At 36.2% G+C, this 12,340-nt stretch overlaps 1 protein-coding gene across 1 annotated transcript; it reads right to left on the bottom strand.

Annotated features, from left to right (window-relative positions):
- Nucleotides 1-7,403: 7,403 nt before the first annotated feature.
- CLDN8 (claudin 8) lies at nucleotides 7,404-9,756 on the bottom strand. The gene has a single exon (XM_016162322.2). The coding sequence runs from the start codon at nucleotides 9,434-9,436 to the stop codon at nucleotides 8,759-8,761; it is 678 nt and encodes a 225-aa protein (XP_016017808.2). The 5' UTR covers nucleotides 9,437-9,756; the 3' UTR covers nucleotides 7,404-8,758.
- Between the last annotated feature and the right edge of the window lie 2,584 nt (nucleotides 9,757-12,340).

Here is a 12,340-nt window from a genome sequence, read left to right as displayed (position 1 = left end):
CTAATTTGTCATTTTTTCATTCTTTTTTTTTTATTTATCATCACTTTTTCTCATAGTTTTATTATTCCCCTCAGAATTTGGTAAACTTTTCTCCTCCCTTTCTCCCACAGACCTATTTTGATTTTCTGCTTTCTACTCTTTTTAATATACTTCTATCCCCAAAATACACTTGCTTATAAGTTTATTGATCTTCCCACTATGAAAATATTTGCATGTTAAGAAATTAAAGCACAAAAAGTTTTCAAAGTAAACAATAATCACATATAAGTTTACATTTTGACGATTTTCTTTCGTCATTTTTTTTCACGTGGATGTGTGTGCATGAGTGTTGGTGTGTACAGTCACTGTATGTGTGTGTGTGTGTGTGTGTGTGTGTGTGTGTGTGTGTGTTTGAGAGAGAGAGAGAGATTTAATCATGATGATAACGAATATAAAATTTTTAGAATGTTTTTATTCCATTTTCATAACATTATAGCAGTAGCAGTATTTAGGTCATTAGAAATTCCTCATCAGCAGGAAAATATACAGCTGAAGGGATACACACACCATTATTAATTTCTCCTTTCTTTGTGGGACACTTAGATTGTTTACAACTTCTCGTTATGATAAGTAGTGTTCAGATGACCATGAATTTACAAAACTTTTGAAAATAACTCTGATTATTGCCAAGCATAAATTTCTAGATTATTAAAATATTTTTTGTCTTTTTTTCTTATCTCTTCCTGTGTTGGGTAAATACAATTGGGAACAGACTGTTCCAATGGAGAAAACCTTTCGACAAAGGTAGTAGAGAAACAACAGTTTTATTATCGAATAAGCATTAAAACAGAATGTGACATGCATCACGTGCACTCTGCTAAGAGATTGCAAAGACAGAAAGAAATCTAAGGTCTTTATATAGCCAAGGAGACGCAACCCATTATACACATGTTTTCAAGATAAACAATTAACTCTTCCTCAAGTAAAAGGACTTGACAGCATTTTTATAACACAGTTCATGCTAAATTTACCTGTTAATTAGGGTGATCACCTATGTTAGCTAATTGGCTTTAGCCAGAGGAGAAACAAACTTCTCATATCTTCATGATTGTTTGTTTTGAAACTTGGAGCAAGATGCCACTGAATTTAGGCTCTAACTCTGCCTTTAGAAACCAGGAGATGAGGGAAGGAGAGGTTATCTCCCTTAATATTTACATGTCAAAGAAGGGCCTCTCAGATTCTAAACAAAGAGAAAGTCATTCCTAGTCATAAAGCTGACAAAATCTTATCTAGTTTTTTAAAGGATTTATGTATGTTCCAAAGAGAAGAGAAAGCACTTTCGATTATAAGTTTTTGAAAGCAAATATTCTAAAAAATAGCAGGGGAGGGAAATCTCTTCCCTTATTTTCATCAGGGAAAATTAAGCTGCTTATATAAATTTGTATTTTTCCTTGTACTGCTCTTATTTAATAGAAAACTCATGTTCTCTTTTTCAAAAAAAAATTTTTTAAGCCACCTTTAAATCTATGCTTTTGTTTCATAAAATCATTTAAAAGAAAAATTTATCTTTAAGTTCTTGAAACACCTACTTTGGGCTGTTAACAACAACAACAAAAAATTAGGCTGTAGTGAAGACTTAAAATCATTTATTTGAGCAAAGAAGGCATACAATCCTGGAGGAACAGATTCGCGTTCCAACCAAAATTGTACTCCAAACATAGCAAAGAAGGGCAGGGTAGATAGAAGCAAAGCCACAAGGGCAGTTTACATTTAGGTCCCCTATGCAAATAAAGGATACTGGCTGGTGAAATGTATTGGCTTCTTTCAAAGTAAAGAATACAGATGATCTGGTTGCTATGGTGAGGAGGAAGTAAAGTCAAAGATGTGGTCACATAGTTGACTTAAAAGTTCAAAAGTTCATGGTGGGCTGTGCGCGGGGCAGACTTTTTTATGGCCTCTCACTTCTTTTAGTTCCCATGACATAAATGACTCTATTGGCAATTTCCATTCACAAGGCCTAGAGGTCATTAAATGTGGCTTTAGGTTAATTGATGCTTCTCCCATCACTAAGTAGAGTTTATTTTCCCATTCTCTGACCCTGGGATGGCTTTGGGCAATTGCAAATGATTGAAGGGTAACCAAGATTTCTAAAAGCATTGGTGTTTTTTTCCCCTTGGATCTTCAGAGCCCTGAGCCACCATGCTAGGTGTCTGACTAGATGGCTAGAAAGAGGTGGTGAAGAAGTCCTAGGACCACATATATGTTTAGAGGGGCCCATCTGAACCCAGACATTCAGACATCATTGCCAAGTGCCAGAGAGGGAAGGGAACTGTTGTTGACCCTAGACCCCAGCTACTAACTGGTCAGTGCGACAAGCCACCGGAACCTGATTCCCTAACCCACAAAATCATGACATGGAACATGGTTGTTATTTTAAGTCACTAAGTTTTGGAATTGTTTATTACACAGCAAGAAATATGCAGAAACAGGTCTCAAGGCAGAATCTTTTCTTCTCTTTTTATTTTTCTTTTGATAAAAGTAAAAGCATCATATTGAGATTTCAGCTATAAAAGTGGGCTTCATTTTTCTCAGAGGTTTTCTCAGCTTTAAAACTGAGAGACAGTTTAATTTCCAAAGCATTTCTATAATTTAGATCCTTCAAAGATGATCTTCACATAGCTATGAAAAGATATCTACCCATATCTCTACTTAAAAAAATAAAATAAAATAAAAAAGCTTAGAAAAGTTGGTTTGAGGGAGAAAGATTATTGATTTATGATGCTTGCACAATACATTGTTACTAGGTTGCGCAGATTGCAGACAAAAACAAATAATCTTCAACAATAGATTTCATTCCTTCTCACCACCCCTCCTGTGCATCAATTACAAAATGCAGAAATAACCAAAGAGAGGACCCCAGGCAACAAAGCTAATGATTTTAGAGGCTAGTGGTTAAAGAGAATGGGGTATCAGAATAAAAACCAAGAAAAGGCTGAGTATATGGATGGCCTATTTTTCATTTATTTTGTTTTGTTTTGCTGCCTATATTAATAAAGTTTATTCTATCCTTTTAAAAAAAATAACAGTAAAACAGGAAAAGCCAATTTTTTTAACCCATTGATAAGAAAGATCATATAAACTTTTTCCTGATTCAGAAAAATGCTCAATTCTGATTTTTTTTGTCTTTTTATAAAAGGTTGTTTTTGTTTCCAATAATTTCATATGTATTTATTGGCATTTGAAGAGGAGTCACAGAAAGGAGGCAGACAGCAGGTTGAGCAACATGGGACAGAGAGAGTATTCACAACCACGGTGATTTGTGAGACAAGGAGCGAGCTCACAGAGCTCTTAGTCTAACAAAGACTGAGCTTGCTCCAAAGAGTGGAGAGGTGGAGCCTGCTGACAATTGGTGTATGACTGGGCTGATTAAACTCGATCCAGCACAGGGGAGGTGAGTAGGTGCAGCCAGAAGAACCCAGGATAAGCAGAGTCAGAGAGGATGATGAGGGCATTGCATACAATCAAGGTCTGGAAGAGAGAATTCCTGGATGGCAAAGAAATGACGTGCTATCTGACAAAGTCAAATATGAGTACTGTGAAACCTGTGGCACAATATCAGAAGGAAAAAGAGTCTAGAATGGTAGATTTTGTTTTCGTTTTTGTTTTGTTATGTTTTATTTTTCATGTTGACGATGTCAAACTCACCTGTAAAACTGGGTAGGCAGTAGTTCAGAGTAGTTTCCTACAGCATGATGTTGTGAAGAGTTCCAGAATATGGCAGCCCGACCCCTCCAATCTCCCCTCCAAACTCTGATCCAACCAATCTCTTCTGTTTGTTTCGAGAGAGTCATGGCTAATCAAGGTTCCTCTCCTGTCCCTGTCCCCAATCCTGCAGGCTCGTTAGTGACCTACTGCTTTATTTCCTCTGGATCAGCTATCTGAGTGACAGAGTGGCTAGATCCTGGGCTAGTCACAAAATACCTTTCTTTCTCGCTAACAGAGAAATGCAATTTGGAGGAAGAATAGATTTATTTGGTTAGGGTCTTTGCTTTTTCACTTATTAATTCACCATCTTCTAGCTTCTAGATTTATGGTTAAAATATTTGATGGAACTATAATTTTTTTGTTCTTCTTGTTAAGTAGTTTGTTATGATTGGTGGAAGCTCAGATACTTTTTTGTTTTTTGCATGTGGAATTTAAAAATTTAAGTACAAACTTAAGTTTTCCAAGACCTCAGTGAACTCTTTTTATCTTCAAGTTTGAGCATTTTTTTAGCATCATTTTTTTAAAGTAATTGCCCTTGCTTTCATCTTTTTAAAAATATCCTTCTAAGGCTCTTGAATTTATTCTTTAAACCTTTTATATTTTTCCTCATGAACTACATCTTTTTCTGTTTGCTATATGTTCTGAACTTTTCTTCCCCTTGATCTTCCAAGCATCTCATTTTTACCTCAGCAGTGACCTCCCTCAACTTGCAGTTCCTGTAAACTTTTAAAATGTGAAAATCATGTTGTTTTAGTTACAGGAAGCTTTTCGATCTATCATTCTATCTACTTCCGGCTCTTACAGACACTTGTTTGTGTAAGATGTCCTCTCTCTTTCCCAGGAGATCCAGTTCTTCAAAAGTTGCCTGCCAGTTATGGATGTTGAGCTTGCACTTCCTTTTCCTGGCCGTCGAGTCCCATTGGTGTTACCTTACATGATTCTAGGATCTCTTTTTTTGTGGAAGTTAAGTTATTGTCATTGCAACAGCTAACCCTAGTGTGACGGGAATTCTCTCTGTTGGCTGGTAATCTAGTGATCTGCAAGTTGCTATCTCTCTACTAGGGTCCTGGGAAGTAATCTCTGTACTCCCAGCTCTCAGTTAATAGCTCTCTCAGGCTCCAGATTAAAAAGGAACCCAAACCTCTGCAAATTCCCAGTTTTTCCAGCCCCGAGATTATCCCCATAAGACAGCACAGGTGTACAAATGTCTCCCTCTTTCCAGGACTATTTGTAAAGCAGGTAAAACCCACACCTCCAACCGCAGCACAAAGCTTCAGGCCTGGCCTCGGGCCTCTGACCCAAGAATCCCTTGTTTCTCATTATTCTTGGAATCAAGCAGAACCCGAAACTTTGCACTAAGCCTGCCGGCCTCTGGACTCTGCCTTTTGGCTGGGTCCCAGTTGCTGCTCTGCCTGACAGTGTACTGAAGTCAAGGTTGAGAAGAGAGGGTTGTAGGTATTCTGTTTAGGCAGCTCTGGTAGGCCTTCTCAGGGCAAAGAAGGAGCTGGTGAATTTAAAATAGAAGGTCTGTGACAGGAGTCCAAAAACATACAATGCATTCCATACAAAATGGTAATGAATGTCAGGAACTAAAAAGCAGTAAATTATGGAGAGGTTGGGAGCGGGGAAAGAAGGGACCTAAAGTGAAGCCTTGACCCTGGGACTCAGGGAAAGAATGCTGTGACCAGTGAGTCACAGGGAAACCTTGGAGAAGGGATGGTGCTATGCCATTTGCTTTTCAGAAAATAAACTCTGGGAAGGATACCTTTGGCCATTATTGGCAGTAGGAAGATCTCAGATTCTTGATTTAGGGGAAAGATATACATGTATTTAACCTCTCTGAGATTAAAATATAAAGGGGATTGATTATCTATATCAATATCAATATCTTCTCTTTAAGACTCAGTGTTCTCATGATTTCACATGTAATTTGTAGAATTCTTAGAGGATTGATGAATTAAGGAAAAGCACCAAGCACACAGTAGACATGTAGGAAAGGCTACATTCCTCACTGTTATCTCTTCCTGTCAGACTATAAATTCCTTGAACACAAAACTCTATGTCCTTAGCAGTCAGCATAATATAGCTTAATAACAGTTTTTGCAAAATGAAGGAGTCATTATGGATACACAATCAGCAGAAAGGGCTTATGGTGACGACAGCAGGTAGCACAGCATAAAAGGTGAAGAGACGGGCTATAAGGTGAGAGTAACAAACCACGTCTTCTGCCTCCCTGAGTGGTTTCTATCACATGACATTGTTTCTCCATAAAACTACATTACAAAGCTGCATTATCAAATGTCTTCTTGTACATAATTTGTCACCAATCAAACCATTTCTTAATTCTAGTGCATCCCTTTGAGGATTTTAAAGAAAATCTTTGGCATGTGAATTATTCTGTTTTCTAGACAGCAACTTTATAATTGTTATCATACTGGTTACACTCTGATGTTATTGTGTGATAGAAATAGCTGTGATAATTATAAGATAGGTTCCCCTTCCTATCGGTAATCTGATAAGGCATTTGGACTTACTTTGCAAGCAAAGGAGCATCCCCACAAGAAACACAGGCAGGGAGTTATGCGCCTGACTTGCCTTTTTAAGAAAACTGAGACGGGAACAGGGAGGATAGCTGGAGGGAGAAAGTTCTACAGGCAGTGACACAAGTCTAGAAGGCAGAGAAAAGCGATGAGATGACAGTTTAGCATAGAAGCTGGAGAAAGATTTCAGGAATACTTAACAGTTGATATTTTAAGGAAAACTAGCAGTGTTATAATTCTGTTTTAAGGGGGAAAAAGAGGGAGGGAAATAATAAATTGGCTTTGGTGCAGTCAGGATAGCTTTCTAGGTTTTTTTTTTTTTTAAAAAAAAAAAAAAAAAAAAGGATGTTTGATTAAAGACCAGTACTTAGAATACTGGGTTTGCTTTTCCAAGGTGCTCAGTTAGTTCTTTCTCTCTCTCTCTCTCTCTCTCTCTCTCTCTCTCTGTCTCTCACTCCTCTCTCTCTCTCTCTCTCTCTCTCTCTCTCTCTCTCTCCCGCGCATGCGCTCTTTTTTTTCCTGTTCTCATGAATGTCTTGACCTAGAGGGCAAAATTGCCTAGGTTAAAATAGCGCTTAATTATTGAAAAATCTCCAATCCCAGAAAGAAAAAAAAACTAAAATGTTTGCAATTAACAGTAGCTAAGCATGTCATTTTCACATACAAAGATCAGTTTATAAATGACACACTGTTGAAGAAAAATATATTTTTTCTGAAGAGGAAGAACAGAAACTATGAAGTCAGTATTTTTTCTCCTGGGTAATCAATGAACTACTCTGAGGTGCCCTCATCTGTGAATCTAACTAATCATATCAGTCTCATGAAAGATTTAATGATATAATTCATATAAAGTATTAGAAGTCCTAGCATGTAATATATGATCCCTGAACATTAACTAATATTATTAATTAATACTACTTCTCAGAGGTAGAAAGATATTTAATGATAGAAAGTTTTTACAAAGATGGCTGTTACATATATATTATTTATAGTATATAGATTTGTTGAGACCTAGAGTACTATCTTAATAAATTACAAATATATGCATCAAATATTAGTATATGAATTTAATAATTATAAGGCATATTATCATTAAGTGATATATAGTATTTTATGTTCTCAAAAATTAATGTTGAATCTACCTTTATCTTTCAAACGTGGGTTTGATACTCTTTTTCAAATTAGAAATCCCCAAATATAAGGTTTTCAAAAGCTCTTTACAACTTATTAAAACAGAAAAAAAAATAGAGAAAGAAAATCACATTAATATAAAAGGAAAATTTATTAACACAAAGGACATAAAGCAGATAACATATGTAGTCACTTAAGCTAAAAACTATAGATACAAACTTCCAATTGGATGATCAATTGCATCAAATTGGAGGAAACACAAAGACATAGTATTTTTATACCTTAGTAAAAGTGAAGAAAAATGGATTGAGTAAAAAAATGTATCTTGACAACTGAAATGACAATTTTGACTTAAGAATCCATATAAGGTAAGAGAGAGTTCACAAAAAACAACTCGTTTTTATTTTTTAGAGGGCATATAAAAACCAAGACATGTTATTTTTCTATCCCATTATTTATATTGATAAAAGCCCAAAGGCTTTATTCAAGTTGTTATTAAAATATTCACACGTATATATAATTTCTTGTCAAAATGCATTCTTCTTCAACCACAAAAGTTTAAGAGAAAAAAAAAAATATCTTTCCTGAAGTCTTTAATGTTTCCTAGATTACAGTTTTATCTTTCTTCTTAGTGTAGCTCTGGAAGGCAGTTTGAATGCAAAGCCCCTTGGCAAAATATCTTCCTCTTAGAAGATGTTAATTTAATGTACAAGAAAAAAAAAAAGACCTCTGGGGAAAGAGTATAGAGGAGTTAGGAAAATGGGATATCAAAAAGCCATTTAGTTTCCTTTATACAGCTGATTAAAGCCTTCTTTTTGACCTTCATCACAGATCAAGTGCATTAATTGCTAAGCTATTTTTAAACAATTAATATTAACCGTCTTCAATCTTATCCCCAAGTTTCCTGAAAAGCAATAGTTGAATTCTATTTATCCAGTATAGTGGATCAGTATTTCATTTAAAATAGAACCATATAAGCCTGTCTCTATTTATGTGAGATATCAATGTCACTCTCATCTACATACAGAATGCTATGTCACAGAGAAATCACAATTGCAAAATAATAGTATTTAACAATGTCATTTTGAAGTAACTAATAAAAGGAAAAAAATACATGAGCCACTTTAGAAAACTGACCGTACTTCCTAAAACCATCAAAGCGCTGTGTATCTCATTCTGCTGAAATAGCTTATAGAATCATAAACAGCTGATGCACAATTTCAGTAATTAATGTTCAACAGTTAAGAACGGCAAATCAATGTTCTTCTGGATTCCATTTCTAGAAAATAGCGCACATTTTAGTCATTTACATGGCTTTATACGTAAAGTCAAAACATGCACAACTACACATACTGACTTTTGGAGTATACACTTGATGACTTCTTTTCCATGTGATAGCTCTTTGGGGTTGTGCGATGGGAAGGTATGGAGTAACTGTAGCTACCGCTCACTTTGCTGACACAAGAAACACAACAGAATATCGCCCCTCCAGCTATCAGTACCAGCGCCGTGGTCCAGCCTATGTAGAGGGCCTCTCCGAGCTCACGTTTTTGGCCATTTTCCACAATTGGGTTGTAGAAGTCTCTGATAATAGAATTGGCAACCCAGCTCACAGGGATGAGTACCACAAAGCCTGTGATAATGAATATGATTCCAGCCGTCAGCAGGATATGACACTTCGCCTTGTCGTTGTCCCCAGTGCACTTCGTACACTTCATACCAAGGACTGCTGTCATGAAAGCCAGGAAGGACAGCACGGAAGCAGCACACATCAGTCCTCTGGATGCCTGGAGATCCGGAGAGAGAGCCAGCAAAGAATCATAGATTTTGCACTGCATTCTGATGTTAGCTTGCCTTACACAATTCATCCACAGTCCTTCCCAGAAGTTTTCAAAAACCACAATGTTGCTTCCAATGAAGGCAGACACTCTCCACTGAGGCATGATGGTGACAGCCACCGTGCCCACCATGCCAACACCACCAAGCACCAGTCCAGCATACTGCAAAGCAGAGGTAGCCATTATCCTCCAGGATGGGCTTTTTCTGACCGGACTCCTGAGCTGGTAGGGCTTGCCCCAGCAGAGAACAGTTTTTCTGTAGTAATGAACTCAGAACCTAGTGGTTTTTCAAATGAGAACTGCTTCGCTTACTTCTGGCTAGATTAAATCCTGTATTGGCCGGCTGAGCACCCCCGCCTCCCCAACCCCCTCCATTGACAGGTAAACTTACAAATCAGGTGGGGCAACTTTCTTCGCCAATGAGAGGGTGATGGTAACCCAGGTGTGTCTAAACCGACAAGAGATACTTGGAACAGTTGGACCTGCACATAAACATTCTTTGTACCTCTCAGTTTTCCAAGAAGATAGCAGTACATTTACCTGTAGCTGTAATTATGAATGTTTGCACAATCATCAAGAAATGCACCAATCCCTTGTCATGTGAAAAGGTACGCCTTATACAGGCAATTCCGAAACTCTGAGTAAGAACTGCTGTAACCAAAGTATAAAATAAAGTACCTGCCTAAGAAATTTGCTAGGACTTGTCAAAATGCCAAAGTGAAAGCAGAGTAGGGGATTGATAGATTCCTCATACCTGGGGAACTACATTCTTTGGGACACATGGGATCTGAGTGGTTTATTTAATTTGTCTACAACTTCAAAGCAGGCTCTGCTAGGTAGAAATCAGGGAACAGACCAAGCCAAATGCACAAGGTTGCCTTTTATGGCACCGAACACATATTGTTTTCTTCTGAGTCAGGAAAACAACCTTTGGTATTTGAACCTTGATTTACAAGAAAAAAAAAAAATTGTATGAGAAGAAAAAAAAAAACTATCAAAATTTAAATATTGATTTATAAGAAAAAATAATAAAAGCAAAAAAAAATCTATGTGATCTTATGTAGCAAGCACTCATGATAGCAATTAAATGATGAAGTGATTTACAGATAGCTGGCTTATTTTGTTGCTCTATTTTTGCTGCTCTGTCTTCTTAGACTGAAGTAACTAGAAACCTACAGATGATAAAAGCAACTAGAAGCCTACAGGTGGGTCTATACGAATGGCTGATGTTTCTAAATAGAAATTTTATAGGACAAGATCACTATAGTCATTGAACTAAACTATATTAGGTGTTAACTAAACTTGTCTTTAATGCCACATTTGCAAAAAAGAAAAATCAGAAACCTTTCAATGTAACACAATTTGAACTGTTCCTTCTCAAAATTAAGATGATGACCAGTGTCACTAAAATAAACATTCATGTTGATATGAGAAAATTCCTCTAGCAGTTATCTTCCGAATATCTCTTTGAGCTCTCTGACCTGTCTTTCCAACCTTCAAGCTCTACTTTAATTCCTTTCAACTTTACGTCATAAAAATTATTTCTTTAAAATTTTACTTCTCTTCCACTTCCTTGTTCCACCTTAAATCTGAGTATGGGAGAAAGTGTTTTCTGCTCACTTATTAAACTTTGAAAGTTTAATGGCTCAAAAATTCTAAGTGTTTTTTAGAGATTATGAAACAAAAATGTTACATTATAGGGAGGGAAAGAGGGAGATGCCAAAATCAACTGTCTCCAAAAAAAAAAAAAAAATAGGAAGAAATATATAGTAGCCCAAGTTGTTAATATTTGATTTTCTTAGACTAGACACATTGGAAGTAAAGAAAAAAATAATAAAGCTTGATATTTACATTAATTTTCCTCATTTGTTGACTTGTTAAGGATTAACCTACATCCCTTATGCTAACAGAAAATATCTAGCACCTTCTCTTTCAGGCTTATATAAGTTACAGATTTGTGGTGATGGAGGAAACAGGTTAATTTTAGAAAAATCATCTCTAAACCACCAAGGAGAGTTGAAATCAAATCAGCAGATTTTTTTTTAAAAAAATCTTTTATTGTCCACCTGGGGATAGAGAATGACAGAATTAAAAATGAAAAAGAAATGACATTACTGATTGAGATAATGCCAAACGTAAAAAAAAAAAAATCTTTGTAGGTAATCACATCAAAATTTCTTTTCCAAATTTGTAGGTGACATATTTTTTAGGAGCTCTGTTTAAAATTGCTGAATATACAGATAAAAATGGGAAAACTTGAGACAAATGGATATATCAGTATTTGAGAGTCCGGATCTTTACGGGAGCTGCCTCCCAGGTATGCAGTGATTTATCTGTTGGCTTTTTCCACCACTAAACCTTTCTTAAGCACTGAGCTGTACCATGCCCTTATTTCACACAAAAATACTTTCCTCATTTCAAAAATATTAGTACTTCCCTACTGAAATTGCCCAGCCAAAAGATTAGGATCAGAATGAGAAACCACCCTTAAATTCACAATAAATAATTGTAGAGCTAACTGCTGTTGTAGGAACTAACTCAGGGCATCCAGGTAAGTTTCTTAGTACATAGTGATCCAGTTAACCCCATAATTATTTACTAGGAACAGAGAAGCCTAAATTTTGAGATTAAAAAGTCGTTAACTGGTTATCTACTTTTCTGTAATATTGAAATGTTTGATTTGACTTTAAAATTCAGATAGCAGTAATGTTTAAAGAATTTCTGAATGATACCATTTTTACTGTTTTTTAACTCAGAACTACAGAGCAACCTACACAGATCAGTCTATAATCTATGGGAAAATCCAAGAATCCAAGAAAGAAAAGCATTAGTCATGTTGACCCGCTGCGTTCCCTCTCTGGACATCTCCCTTTTGTCAACATCATCAGAAGCATAATTTAATAAATTTACTAAATTAAATGCAGTCCTGATAACTACATAATGCATGTAAATGCTTTCTCTTCATAAATGATAACACACAATATTAGTGTCAGACTGCCCTGGTTTTTGTCATTCTTATTCTTATAGCAATTAATCCTTAACCAACTCCTTAGTTTGAAGCTCCTATTAATTCTTATCACTGCTTGA

Source organism: Rousettus aegyptiacus, unplaced genomic scaffold (genome assembly GCF_014176215.1).
Source record: "Rousettus aegyptiacus isolate mRouAeg1 unplaced genomic scaffold, mRouAeg1.p scaffold_m13_p_4, whole genome shotgun sequence".
Taxonomy (NCBI): Eukaryota; Metazoa; Chordata; class Mammalia; order Chiroptera; family Pteropodidae; genus Rousettus; species Rousettus aegyptiacus.
This window is presented reverse-complemented; position numbering and strand designations above follow the sequence as displayed.

Coding starts and splice junctions, on each gene's coding strand:
- CLDN8 (XM_016162322.2), bottom strand. CDS start 9,436: ATGGCTACCTCTGCTTTGCAGTATGCTGGACTGGTGCTTGGTGGTGTT.